This window comes from Calidris pugnax, unplaced genomic scaffold, assembly GCF_001431845.1.
Source record: "Calidris pugnax isolate Ruff unplaced genomic scaffold, ASM143184v1 scaffold199, whole genome shotgun sequence".
Taxonomy (NCBI): Eukaryota; Metazoa; Chordata; class Aves; order Charadriiformes; family Scolopacidae; genus Calidris; species Calidris pugnax.
Window position 1 is genome coordinate 1,369,011 of NW_015090970.1, and position 12,410 is coordinate 1,381,420.

At 54.9% G+C, this 12,410-nt stretch overlaps 2 protein-coding genes across 3 annotated transcripts; one reads left to right on the forward strand and one right to left on the reverse strand.

Annotated features, from left to right (window-relative positions):
* Positions 1 to 2,866: 2,866 nt before the first annotated feature.
* On the reverse strand, positions 2,867 to 6,177 carry PEX11G (peroxisomal biogenesis factor 11 gamma). Its single transcript, XM_014952804.1, has 5 exons — positions 6,106 to 6,177; positions 5,840 to 6,028; positions 4,318 to 4,496; positions 4,103 to 4,153; positions 2,867 to 3,986 (listed from the first exon to the last, which is right to left on the reverse strand). The coding sequence occupies exons 1-5, from the start codon at positions 6,169 to 6,171 to the stop codon at positions 3,758 to 3,760; spliced, it is 714 nt and encodes a 237-aa protein (XP_014808290.1). The 5' UTR covers positions 6,172 to 6,177; the 3' UTR covers positions 2,867 to 3,757.
* A 141-nt stretch (positions 6,178 to 6,318) lies between these two features.
* Positions 6,319 to 12,382, forward strand: LOC106894270 (chromosome unknown open reading frame, human C19orf45). Of its 2 annotated transcripts, none has more exons than XM_014952862.1 (8): positions 6,319 to 6,856; positions 7,366 to 7,469; positions 7,654 to 7,748; positions 7,840 to 7,955; positions 8,304 to 8,422; positions 8,631 to 8,826; positions 9,750 to 9,835; positions 10,895 to 12,382. In XM_014952862.1, exons 1-8 carry the CDS (start codon positions 6,319 to 6,321, stop codon positions 11,081 to 11,083), a joined length of 1,443 nt encoding a protein of 480 aa, XP_014808348.1. In that variant the 3' UTR covers positions 11,084 to 12,382. The 2 variants fall into 2 exon arrangements, with proteins under 2 accessions (XP_014808348.1, XP_014808349.1); XM_014952863.1 differs by having other exon boundaries at positions 6,631 to 6,856; positions 9,747 to 9,835.
* The last annotated feature ends 28 nt before the right edge of the window (positions 12,383 to 12,410 follow it).

Here is a 12,410-nt window from a genome sequence, read left to right on the forward strand (position 1 = left end):
GCGGCTGCAGGAGGCCAGGACGGCCCGGTGGCAGTGGAAGGCCTGGTTGCCCGCCCGTAGCCCCACGTCGGTGAAGAGGTGCCTCTTGCGGAGCAGGTTGAGCTGGGTGAGGAGGCTGTCGGCGTGGCCCGGTTTGTGGAAGAGGTGGATGTTCATGGAGCCGGAGCTCGAGCGGGATTTCCTGTTCTCGTGGCTGCTGACGGACATGGTGGTGGTGAAGCTCCTGTGAGGGAGAAAGCAGAAGGTCAGGAGGGGAAGGACCACCAGCCCTTCTTTGAGTCCCCCCCAGCCACGGGTGACACCCCACCCCCCCAACCGAGCCACCGGGAACCGGCAGGGGGGCAGCTGGGGCCGCCCCGGGAGGCTGCACCGGGGAGTTGGGCGGTAGGAACACGGTGTCCGGCCGGTAAGTGGAGCTCGGAACGGGTGGGGGTCCCCCAGTGGAGACCGGGGCACCGGGAGGTCCCGCACCGAGGTCCTAGCACCGGGGAGAGGGGAGAGGTGCGGTCCCGGTGCTGCCCACCCCATCCCTTCCCACCCCGTCCTGGGGTCCCGCACCGAACTCCAGGGCCTCATGTAACACCGGGGAAATGTGCGGTCCCGGTGCTGCCCCCCCCGCGGCCCCGCACCGAACTCCGCGGCCTCGCGTAGCACCGGGGAGAGGAGAGATGCGCGGTCCCGGTGCTGCCCGCCCCATCCCACCCCTTCCCGCAGCCCCGCACCCCCCCACCGGACTCCACGGCCTCGCTCAGCACCGGGGAGATGTGCGGTCCCGGTGCTGCCCGCCCCGCTGCCCCGCACCGAACTCCGCGGCCTCGCCTAGCACCGGGGAGCGGGGAAATGTGCGGTCCCGGTGCTTCCCACCCCGCCCCGCATCTCCGAACTCCGCGGCCTCGCTTAGCACCGGGGAAATGTGCGGTCCCGGTGCTGCCCGCCCCGTCCCGCGGCCCCGCACCCCCGAACTCCAGGGCCTCGTGTTAGCACCGGGGAGATGTGCGGTCGTCCCGGTGCTGCCCACCCCCGCCCCGCGGTCCCGCACCGAACTCCGCGGCCTCCCGTAGCACCGGGGAGCGGGGAGATGCGCGGTCCCGGTGCTGCCCACCCTATCCCTTCCCACCCCGTCCTGGGGTCCCGCACCGAACTCTAGGGCCTCATGTAACACCGGGGAGACGTGCGGTCCCGGTGCTTCCCACCCCGCCCCGCGGCCCCGCACCGAACTCCGCGGCCTCCCGTAGCACCGGGGAGCGGGCAGACGTGCGTTCCCGGTGCTGCCCACCCCCCCCCCGCCCCGCCGTTTCCCCCCTCAACCTGGTGCCGTTGCTCTCTCCGGTTCCCCCCTCCCGCACTCGCCGCCCGTTCTGCCGCCGCGCCCCGCCGCCGCCGCGTGGCCACCCCGCCGCCGGCCCCGCCCGTTGCCCCGCCCCACTTCCCCGTCGCAGCCAATCAGCGGCCGCAGCGCTCTCCGCTCGCTCTTTGTGAATGGGAGCCCGGGGGTGGGGGGGGAGGAGGTGGCGGGACTGCGCATGCGCCGCCCCTTTAACCCCTTCCTGCCCGGCGGCCGCCGCTGATGGCGTCAGCCCTGCCATAAAAAAAAGGCCATAAAAAGCCGGAGTCAGGGTTTCGAGCTGGAATCAGCAGCTCTGCCGCTACCGGCCTTGCTGACAAAGGGAGGTCACGGCCGGAACAAACCCTCCCTGCTCAGCAAATGTTTCCCTGCAAAGCGGGAGCCGGGCTGGTGGCTGCAGCTGAAAGAAGTTAAAAAAAAACACAGGTTTTTTGGGAAAATTGGGTCTGCCCCTGCGAGGTTTTGTGCTCAAAAAGAGTGAGTGCTTCCCTGGACTGTCAGCAGCAGCCACCACAGGTTCTTAAATACCTGTATCAGTGGGGATCAGAGCTACTCTACAGAAAATATGAATTTCAGGAGTTCTGAATGACCCGATTCTGCTCTATCTTTGCACGTTGCAGTTTGTCCTGCACGTCCCCGGCTGCAACTTAAAAATCTCTTGGCGGGAGCAGAAGCAGATGAAGGAAACACACTTAGAAGAGTTCACAGCGTCCTTTCCCTGCACAAAAATCAAAAACCTGGCTTAGTTTTACCACTTTGGCATCAGAGCTGCGTGCGTTTGGGGTTTGGTTTTTTGTTCTAAATGGTGCTTATTTCCACTTTGTCCCATGTGAAGCAGGAGAGAGTGTTCTGAAGGAAGGGTTCAACAAGGTTTAAGAATTCAAAGAGGTAGAATCTGATTAATTTTTACTTAAAAAGCCACTAAATTCCAGCAGGAGCTGCTGCAACGGGTGCCGGCTCGGGCACACGACCTGAAGCCTGACTAGAGATAAAAAACAAGAGTCTCTTTCAGGTAAAACCTGCAAATCTGACCCCAAATTCTGAGCACGGTCAGGACAGTACCCCCAGTGGCACCTGGTGGGGTGAAGGCCCAGATAAACAGCAGGGACAGGGCGAAGGATGAAGAATATCAAGACCTCACTTTGCTCTTTGAACGCGGGCAGGAGATAAAAGAGTTTCAGGTGTCCGGGCCAATAACAACAGAAAAAAATAGAGCTCAAACCACCTGGAAATGGGGTCAGTGCTTCTCTGCGTTGCAGAGGGCACCAACCCTGTGCAGACTAAGCAGAACTGTTTTCAAAAGGCACATTTCCCTGACAGTTAAGTCAGGTGCTCGGAATTATTTCGGGAGAAGGATGGCTGGTAGCACACGGGGAGCTGCAGCCAACGCAGCAGAAACGTGGGGGTTTTTTTTTTGTTGTTTTTTTTTTTCCCTGTGGTCTCGGCACCCTTTGGAGCTTTCTAGAACCAGATAAAGAACATTTGCCCAATTACAGGAAGCAACGATCACTCAAGGCCACCTTTGAAGCATTCGTCTCCTTTATTATTGGCACCGCCTAGAAACAGAACCGTAAAACTCATCCTGGCGTCACTTTAATGGTCCTTTGAAAGGTGATTAAGAAAATTGCTACTTTTTTTTTTTTATTTAAAAAAAAAAAAAGATCAGTCCGTTGGCTTCTGCCAGAGCCTGGTGGAAGAGCTCCACCCGGTGGCATTCCATAAAGGCACAGCTGGAGGCTCAGCGCTGCTACTGGTTTTACTGGGAAGTTTCAGCTTTCCAGTATTTCTCCTAAAATGAGTGGTACAGACCAGAAGAAAGCTCCGCGAGGCACCGCTCGCACCCGCTGCTTCTTTCTAGAGAAAAACAACCCTCACAACCAAAATAACCCAAGGAGCCTCCCTCTCAGCCGCGCTTGGGGCATCTGCTCCGGGCTCAAACACCCAAACACCTTGAGGGAGACACCTCCAGGATTTCCTGGGTCAGAAGAGGCACTGAGCTGGAATTTGCAGGATCCATCCCGTAGACTTTTTGTGTGACGGAACCGCGGCCGTTCCTCTGCCCAACGCTGGCTTTGTGCGCTTTTAAGTGACAGCGAAGACTGGAGGGTTGCATTTGTCTTTTGGCAGGAAGGAAGGAAGGATGGAAGTGACTTTTTTTCCCCCCTTCTATTTTACCAATCCTAGGAGATTTTCTCGATTTTTCCAGAGGATTCGCCTGAAAGATTTCTCTGATGAAGAGTGGTCAAAATCGTTAACCGCAAACAATCCTCTCTGTGATAAACATCTTGACTTACAGTCCCAATTACAGGACGTGTGGAATCACAATCATCAACACCAGGGGTACGTACACCCTGCCTCACTAAAGGCATTTTTACCGTGTAAAAATTTGGGCTCCTGAAGCTTAATTATGGTTTATACGGCTTCAGAATTCCCTCTTCGAGACGCCTGGTAGATATTAATCAGGGAAGAAATGGTCCCCAGAAGACCTACTAACCATGGAGGAAAACGTCCAGCCCAAAGAAACCCTGGAGGCAGCCAGTGGATTGCGTTGGAGAGATCTGCCAGACGTGAGAGGATGCTCAGAACTTCAGCCTTCACTCGGGCTTTCGTCTCCTTTTGACTCAGAGGCGAGGAGGCACTCCTGGAAGCAAGTGTAATGGTACTGATAGCCCATAACGTAATAATAATTAGTGATAGCTCACAAACGAGAACAGATACGTTTGTGTTAAAATAGCTGTATAAGGAGGGAAATCATACCCCTTGTGCTGCCTCAGCTTTCGTCTTAACTGGAACAAGATTCTCAGGGATCTGAAAAGAAGAGTTATTTCCCCTTATAGCACTGAAGGACAGGGTTTTTTCTCTACCATGAGGAAGAGCACCCTCCTGCAGCCAAGAGCGGCTTCATTTGAGCTTGAATAGAGGGAACATGGTTTGTTCCCTCTCCTGCTTGTGGTCCCCCAAGCCAGCCTTACCGCAGGATGCCCAGGAGCAGGGAGGAGGCCCACAGGGCTGTGCTCAGAGTCCACCATTTCTGAGAGCCAACGCGGAGGACGCCGGCGTCAGCCGCCCAGGCGACGTGCTCGCAGGGGAAGTAGAGCTGGTCGGCCACGTTGTTGAGCACCGACAGCCCCCGCACCAGCCCATCCTCGTCCTGCAAGGGAAAATATAAAAAATGGAACCAGAGCCTGTCATATTTACTTATATGACCAGGTCCCAGGGAAAGCACTCGCTCTTTTCAGTGTGCCTACAGCAGAGGAAGGGTTTAAAAGCTTCAGCCTGGAATGCAGAGGGGCCATCCAACTGCACTGATGAATAAATGATTAAAACCAGAGTCGTGCAGAGCGCAAACAGTTTGGGGTTATAACAAACATGAGACGAAGCCACCAAGGGCCCGATTTCCCTTTGAAGAGAAGAATGTTTCTCTCTCTGCCTATTGCTCAGGGATCCTCCGTGGCTCGGTCCTTCGGAGAGAGCAGAGCTCCCCGTGATGCTCTCCCCTCTCACGTCGTGCCCATCTGCCTTTCACAGAATCACAGAGTCTTCTAGGTTGGAAGGGACCTCAAAGATCATCTTGTCCAACCGTCAACCTGACTGACAAAAATAGACACCCGCACAACAAACAAGCCCGTCTGCCTTTCACAGAATCACAGAATCTTCTAGGTTGGAAGGGACCTTAAAGATCATCTTGTCCAACCGTCAGCCTGACTGACAAAAATAGACACCCACACAACAAACAAGGAGCATCATCACTAAACCAGACCTCCCAGCACTACATCAACCCGTCTCACGTCGTGCCCATCTGCCTTTCACAGAATCACAGAGTCTTCTAGGTTGGAAGGGACCTCAAAGATCATCTTGTCCAACCGTCAACCTGACTGACAAAAATAGACACCCGCACAACAAACAAGGAGCATCATCACTAAACCAGACCTCCCAGCACTACATCAACCCGGCTTTTGAACACCTCCAGGGATGGGGCCTCAACCACCTCCCTGGGCAGCCCATTCCAAGGGCTGAGAACCCTTTCAGTGAAAATTTTTTCCTAATATCCAGCCTGAACCTCCCCTGGTGCAACTTGAGGCCGTTTCCTCTTGTCCTGTCGCCTGTGACTTGAGAGAAGAGACCGACCCCCACCTCTCTACACCCTCCTTTCAGGGAGTTGGAGAGAGCAATAAGGTCTCCCCTCAGCCTCCTCTTCTCCAGGCTGAATAACCCCAGCTCCCTCAGCCTCTCCTCATAAGACTTATTCTCCAGACCCCTCACCATCTTTGTCGCCCTTCTCTGGACCCGCTCCAGCACCTCAATGTCTTTTTTATGGTAGGGGGCCCAAAACTTTGTCAGGGATAAGCTGGCACTGGGCATGGCCCTGCCATCCCTTTGGTGATTCTGGAGAGTTACGGAAGCTTTCTGTCCCCGCCGTTGGGCACAGCGCTGCCTCAGTGCCTGCGGCGCAGGCCGGGGAGACTGTCGCTACACCCCGTGCCCCACGCTCACCTTGGGGCCCAGCCCGTAGCTGCAGCTGTAGCTGAGCATGGCTAAGTCGTCAAAAAGGCGCAGGGTTGTGCGGGCGGCGTTCAGCTGAGCCGACACGGCCAAGAGGCTCCCGGGCAGCCCTGATGGTGGGGTCCGCGGCCCGGCCAGCGCCCCGCCCGCCAGCTGACAGCCATAGCAGAGCGCACGGACCTGCGGAGGCACAACCCGGTGAGGATCCGGCCGTGCGGGAGAAGGTAGAGCCCCACCGGGCCGCTCCCGCCACTCACCACCCGGTCCCGGCCTCGGTAGGCCTCCAGCGCGGCCACCAGGCCGCTGAGGCCGCCCGCCGCCATAGCAACGCTTCCGGGGTGTGACGTCACGGCGCTCACGGTCTACCTGGCGCTGGCGCGGGGCACGCCGGGAAGGTAGCGGAGACGTCGCCATGGCGACGCGGCCTAGCGGCTGCTGAAGCCTAAGCGGGGCCTCCCGCCTGCTGGGCCATGGCGGCCTACGCTGTGCCCACCATCCCGGCCCCCCTCACAGGCATTCCCTTCCTGAAGGCGTCCCACATTCGGCTGGGGGATGAGCGCTGGGCGCCGGAAAGCACCCGTCAACCATTTTCTCACAGCCAGTACCCCCCTTTCTGGGGGGTTCATCGGCGGCCACCGGCCTCGCTGCCCTGCAGTGGGCAGGTGCTGGGCCCGCCTGGGGGTGGCGGCGGCGGGGGAACCTGTTCAGAAACTCGCCTGGCGTTTCCAGAGAAGCCCCTACAGCCGGTGGCCCCGTTTGTTCCCCCCAAGTCGTATGTCCGCATGCACACAGACCCCCGCATCCGCGTCCTCACCTCGGAGACGAGGGAACGCTTCCCCTGTCCCCACCTCCCCCTTCAGAGAGCGCCCCTGCCCACGGCCAAGAAACAGAAGGATAACATTCCTTGTGGAGACAGGGATAAAATAAGGCTCCCTCCATCTGTCTACACCGTCTCGTACCCAGCTCACGAGATCCGGCCCGCTGCCCGGCCATGGCAGTCGCACAGGGGTGAGCTGTGTGACAGACGTGTCTGTTCCCAGCAGACCTTCCCCGCAGTCCCTGGGAGGTTCGGTGGTTCAGTTCAGAGTCGTGCTGCGAGCAGCTAAAGCTGTTAGAACTATCTGGATATATGGCTTTCTCTTTTTTATAGCCGAGTAAACCTGGTGTTCATGGAACAGGTTAATAGCACTAACTTAAAGCACTCGCCAGCCCAGCTGTTGCTGTGCAGCCTTTCCAGCTGTCGCCTTTGATTCCCCTCTCCTCGGATGCTGCGGTTTCACACCGGAGCTGCATCGCTCCTGATGCGCCACATCCACGTTCCGCAGCATTGCAGCCCACCTTGCTGCAATCTGGTGTTCATTGCTTTGCCATTTCACTGCACAAAATGGGTTCAGGAGTAGTAAAATGCTAAAAGAGCGGCTGCCTCGAGATGGCAGCTCATTGATATTTCCTTATAAGGGTAAATAGAGCATATTTAGAAATAACACCGTTCATTTCCCCCTCTGGCTGTTTGGCAGGATCTGTTCCCACTATTAAAGAGGACGAACGGTCCTATTACGACACTTCTTACCAAGCACAGTTTAAGGGTGAATGGAGCCCACCTGCAAAGCCAAGTGAAAAGGTAACAGCATGGTTCTGGGGAGGACCAAGACGTGGTTAAAGGGCAGCATGTTCCTATGTTGAATTCTGACCCAAAAGGGGTGGGATCTGTGAAAGGGAAAACCAGATGGGTGGAAAGACAGTGAGGGGAAAAAAGGGATTATGCTTTAAGTGGCTGTTCTGTAGCTCTCTTTGCTTCCCTTCAGTACACGTCTCGTATTAAATTTGGGGATCCCAGAAGCAGTGGATCTTTGAGCGAGCAGAAACATGCCTTCCGTGCCCCAGAGAAGAGGACACACAGGTATCAGCAGAAGAACCTGACGGGCATCCCTGGGAACTGCTCTTTCTGATGAACGTTGATCGTTAAATAGCTCGTATCTGGTATCTTGCAGAGCCTACGACAAGGAACTTGCTGCCTCCCAGATCCACCACACGAACCTGCAGCTGGGGGACGGTCGCACCAGATTCTCCACCCAGACATCAGAGCTCTTCCCACCGCACGATCTAGGTAGGGTAAGTCTGTGACACACAGGCAACGCATACAGACTGCTATTGAGGTTTATGACAAGCTGAACAGTAGGTTTTATCACTTGGTTTCAGTGATATAATTATAGGTAAAGACATAATACATTCATATAATATGTATATAATTTTATATTTTTAATGTTTTGTAGTTTTTCTGTATTCAGCACCAGTGTTATCACTGTGAGGCTCTGTTTCATCCTCCCTCCACTTCCCTGGCAGGTTAAATACCTGTATTCATTCCTGCGCTGCATTGCATGGGGAGAAGCTGCTGTAGCTACAACTTGTTTGGAGACTGGAGTGCTCTGACATCCTTCACTCTTGTTTTTGCCAGAGCCTGTAACTATTGTCCGTCTAAACAAAAATGCCTCATCCATCCCCAGAGGTGATGAAGACCCAGAGAGAAATCGAGCGTTGACAAGAATCACTAATACGCAGCTCTCCTACCCAGAGGTCTGTTCCCAGCTTTGCTGTGCGGGTGTTCCTCTGGCAGAGACCCTCTCTTTTTTTATGTGTGCTACTCTGGCACCTAAAGGCCAGAGTTGTCCTTCTGTTGTCCCTTCTCCCCTCCCCACACTGGGCTCTGCAGGGTGTAACGTGCAACAGGGTGCCTTTCCCACTTAGAGCTCATTTCTGTTAAAGCAGCTTCTGTGTTCTCCAGACGGACAGGTGGAACCTTGCACCAAAGCCTGACTTGCTGAAGCATCAAAGCAACATCTGCTTGGGAGATGAACGTTCAGGCTCCTGCTTCTTCAGCACAACACAACAGGCAGACTATCAGCCGCCCCGCCAGAGCCAGAGGGTGATGGCAGACAGCAGGAGCCACTGTGAGAGCCACATCCCCTTCAACTACCACGGTAAGGCCACTTTGTTCACACTCCTGGTGCCAAATGAAGCCTGCTGAGGTTCTCCTAGCTCTGTGCAAGGGATGGTGGTGCCTGGTGATCTGGGAGAGGAGGCATCCCAGACATCTCGGGTTGGAGATGGCCGGAAAGCGCTGCTGCAGCGTCAGTGTCTTTAGTAAAATGAGATTGTTACCCAAAAACCAGGCAGGATGTCCGTGCTCAGCCCCCTGCCTGCTGCTGCTGGTTCTCACACCGACTGCTAATCTCAAGCACTTTCACTTCCCCAGATGACGTGTCACTTATCAGCCATCTCAGAGGCTTTGCCAGCCATAGGCACACGCTGCCATCGTGCAGCAATGTTTAGCACATTTCAGGTGACGTCAGTGATTTCTGGGACATGAACTGATGGCTCGATCTCTCTCCCTTGCTGCATTTGTTTTTAGAAGTTGTTTTGCGTTTGTATTTGGGAGGAAGGAGAGGATTTTGATCAAAAGCTGGGCTTATGCAACCTCAGGAAGGGATGCGGTTAGAGCTAGTCATGGAAGGCATTAAGAAAATCCTCCTCTGACGTTGCCTCCTGTTTCCAATGGCCATTGCTCTGCAGCTAAGACAGAGGTCCCTTCATGCCATGTTTTTAAGCCATTTATTTTACTAAATGTGGAACAAATCAGGGTTTAATTGATCTTTTCCTTGGCCCCAAACTTGTGGAGCCGCTCCATAACTAGCAGATGGAGTGATATTCCTCTCAATTCCACGTGAATGTCTTCATTTACCTCCTCACCCTGGGAACTGTTTTCTGTCTGAGCAAAGGTTTTGAGCAAAGCGCTGATGGCAAAGCGTGTCCTCTCCTCTCGTTAGTGGAAAAGCTTTTCTGATGTTGCTTCCTAATTTACTGGCTTGAATTTACTTTTTATTTCAATTCTGTCTGTCAGCAGATGAAAGTTCTGTCACAACCACGCAGGCCATGCTGGTCCCACACAGGCAGCAGAAACAACAACTCTCCGAAGACAAGTTACAGCAGGTTCAGCCTTAATAGGCTTGGATTTACCACGGGGTGGCGTGGGGAAGCGGGATTATACCAAGCGAAGCCGTAGCCTCCCCAGTAACATCACCAGATTTGCTGCTTGCTCCTGTACTCAGCACTGGTGAGGCCACACCTGGAGTATTGTGTCCAGTTTTGGGCACCTCAATACAAGAGAGATCTCGAGGTGCTGGAGCAAGTGCAGAGGAGGGCAACGAAGCTGGTGAGGGGGCTGGAAAACAAATCGTATGAGGAGCGGCTGAGGGAGCTGGGACTGTTTAGTTTGAGGAAGAGGAGGCTGAGGGGAGACCTCATCAATCTCTACAACTTCGTGAAAGGACACTGTAGAGAGGTTGGTGCTGGTCTCTTCTCACAGGTAATTAGTGACAGAACGAGAGGGAATGGCTTCAAGCTCCAACAGGGGAGGTTTAGATTGAACATTAGGAAAGAATTTTTCACCGAAAGAGTGGTCGGGCATTGGAACAGGCTGCCCAGGGAGGGGGTGGAGTCCCCATCCCTGGCTGTGTTTAAGGGCCGTTTAGATGCAGTGCTGAGGGACATGGTGTAGGGGAGGACTTTGTAGAGTAGGGGAGATGGTTGGACTCGATGATCCCAAGGGTCTCTTCCAACCTAGATGATTCTATGATTCTGTGATTCTATGAGATGGGACAGCCACACATCAAATCCCCACTGCTCTGTGGGGAGCAGAGTCGTAGCTGAGAAAAGTCTTGGAAGGGAAAGGAAGGCCAGGCAACCAAGCCCCTATGCCAAAAAACCTTGGAGGGAGGGGGAAGGTGATTCTAGTCCCCCACTGAGGATCAGAGGAGGGAAACTGGAATGGCTAGAGGTGTCCAGCCGGGGTGAACGTGTCTCTGCACCACCAGCAGAGAAGACTCTGCATCTGCCAGAGAGAGGGGATGCAGGCAGGCACAGACTGCTGCTGCCCAGGGGGGTGACCCCTCAGGTAGCAACGTGGGGCTCAGATGTAGGGGCTGCCAGGTCCACCTGCCTCTTCCCCAGCCCTGTGTCCATCTGCTGAAAGCTCTTCTCTCTCCTCAGATCAAACGCTCACACCTGGATCTACCCTGGAGGGCACGGGACCTCTTCAGGACTGAGCAGAAAGACAAGTTCACGCTCAAATCCAGAGGCCCAGCAGAAATCCAAAAGGCAAACTGCCAAGTGAGCTGCGTGCCCCTGGGGACCCTGAAAGGATACTGTCCCCAGAGGAAGGTGCTCTTTGCAGAATGATCTTCTCCCTTCTCTGGTGACCGCCCAGAACTTGCTGCGCTGTGGACTGCTGACACGTCGCGTTACCTGTTAACCGTCCTGGTTCCTTGCTCTTGGCCCATCTGCGTGTTATTACAGGGAATGTTTATTCCCCGAGTTGAATGAGGAGACAAGAAGGTGTTGTGACAGCAAGAATAAACACAGGGAGATTAGCCCAAAGACACTGGTGACACATTTCTCTGGATTGCGAGACCCGCCGGGTGCATCTAGGCAGGCGCTGGGGCAGGAGGAAGCAGGTGGGGTAGGGGGAAGCTCAGAGAAAGGGCGAGAGATCAGAAGCAAAGTGAGAGGCACCGTCAGGGCTGTGTGTGTGTGTAGGGGCTGGAATATTCTCTGATTATCTGTTTGTGTTTTGGTGTCAAGGCCTGAAACCAAAGGTCAGCGAACAGGCGGGCAGGGAGGTAGCCCTCCCCAGCATATGATGAGTGAGCTGTTTTCCTAGAGGTGAGCCGTGTATTTTTGTTGAGCTGGTAACTCACGTGGGTTTCCCAAATGCTGAGCTTGCACTAACTCTGTTTGGGATGTAGGTATTTTAAAGAGGGATCAGTGAGGGCCGGAAAGCCCCCTCCCTTGGGAGGTTGAGCGAGCAGGGTCAGCTGCTGCTTTCTCACAGCTGCTGCTTCACAAGCTCTTCCCAGCCTTTCGGTGCAGATGGGTTTGCTGTGAGCCAGCACCAGAGCATGTGAGCACAGGCTACAACATCATTTCCAGCAGCTGCAGTTGGTGTGGGAGCAGTGGCTGGGCCCACCATCCCCCTGTGCTTTCCTCTCAGGATTTGACTCTACATCCCTTGGGAAAGGGACAGTCTTTGCTCCACACGTACTTCAAAGAAGTCCCTTACTCAAGTCTTGCAAACGCACACAGGCACCTCACATCAGTATTTTACACTAGCACGTTGCAAACACCTCGATTCAAACACCTAAATGGCATCATTTTGTGTAGTAACAGGGACTTGCATCTGCTACCGGCCTGCCCCAGCACTTTTATGTGACCCTGAGGTGACACAGCCAGGCTTCACTGGGAATCAATGGTGACCATCACCCTTCTGGTGGAACCAGCTGGGAGGACCCTGTGGTTATTCGCTTTCTTTTTCACGTGGATTTTGAGGCACCTTGAGACACAGAGAGTAAAACTGGGTCTTTGCTTTCTAAACTCCTCTTCCTGCCCCTTCCAGCTCTGCCCAGGGAATGCCTGAAGCAGGAAGGCCAAACAGCCCTTCTTTGATTCCCCCAGCGACGTGAGATCTGCCAGCGCGGAGGGTGGTGCGTGACACCCCACCCTGCCAACG

Excerpts from the sequence above, each read along its gene's own strand:
- PEX11G (XM_014952804.1), bottom strand. The coding sequence starts at position 6,171 with ATGGCGGCGGGCGGCCTCAGCGGCCTGGTGGCCGCGCTGGAGGCCTAC. Across the intron at positions 4,497-5,839 it reads GCTACGGGCTGGGCCCCAAG|GACGAGGATGGGCTGGTGCG; the intron begins GTGAGCGTGGGG and ends TTTCCCTTGCAG. Across the intron at positions 4,154-4,317 it reads CTGCTCCTGGGCATCCTGCG|ATCCCTGAGAATCTTGTTCC; the intron begins GTAAGGCTGGCT and ends TCTTCTTTTCAG.
- LOC106894270 (XM_014952862.1), top strand. The coding sequence starts at position 6,319 with ATGGCGGCCTACGCTGTGCCCACCATCCCGGCCCCCCTCACAGGCATT. Across the intron at positions 6,857-7,365 it reads GCCATGGCAGTCGCACAGGG|GATCTGTTCCCACTATTAAA; the intron begins GTGAGCTGTGTG and ends GCTGTTTGGCAG. Across the intron at positions 9,836-10,894 it reads CCGAAGACAAGTTACAGCAG|ATCAAACGCTCACACCTGGA; the intron begins GTTCAGCCTTAA and ends CTCTCTCCTCAG.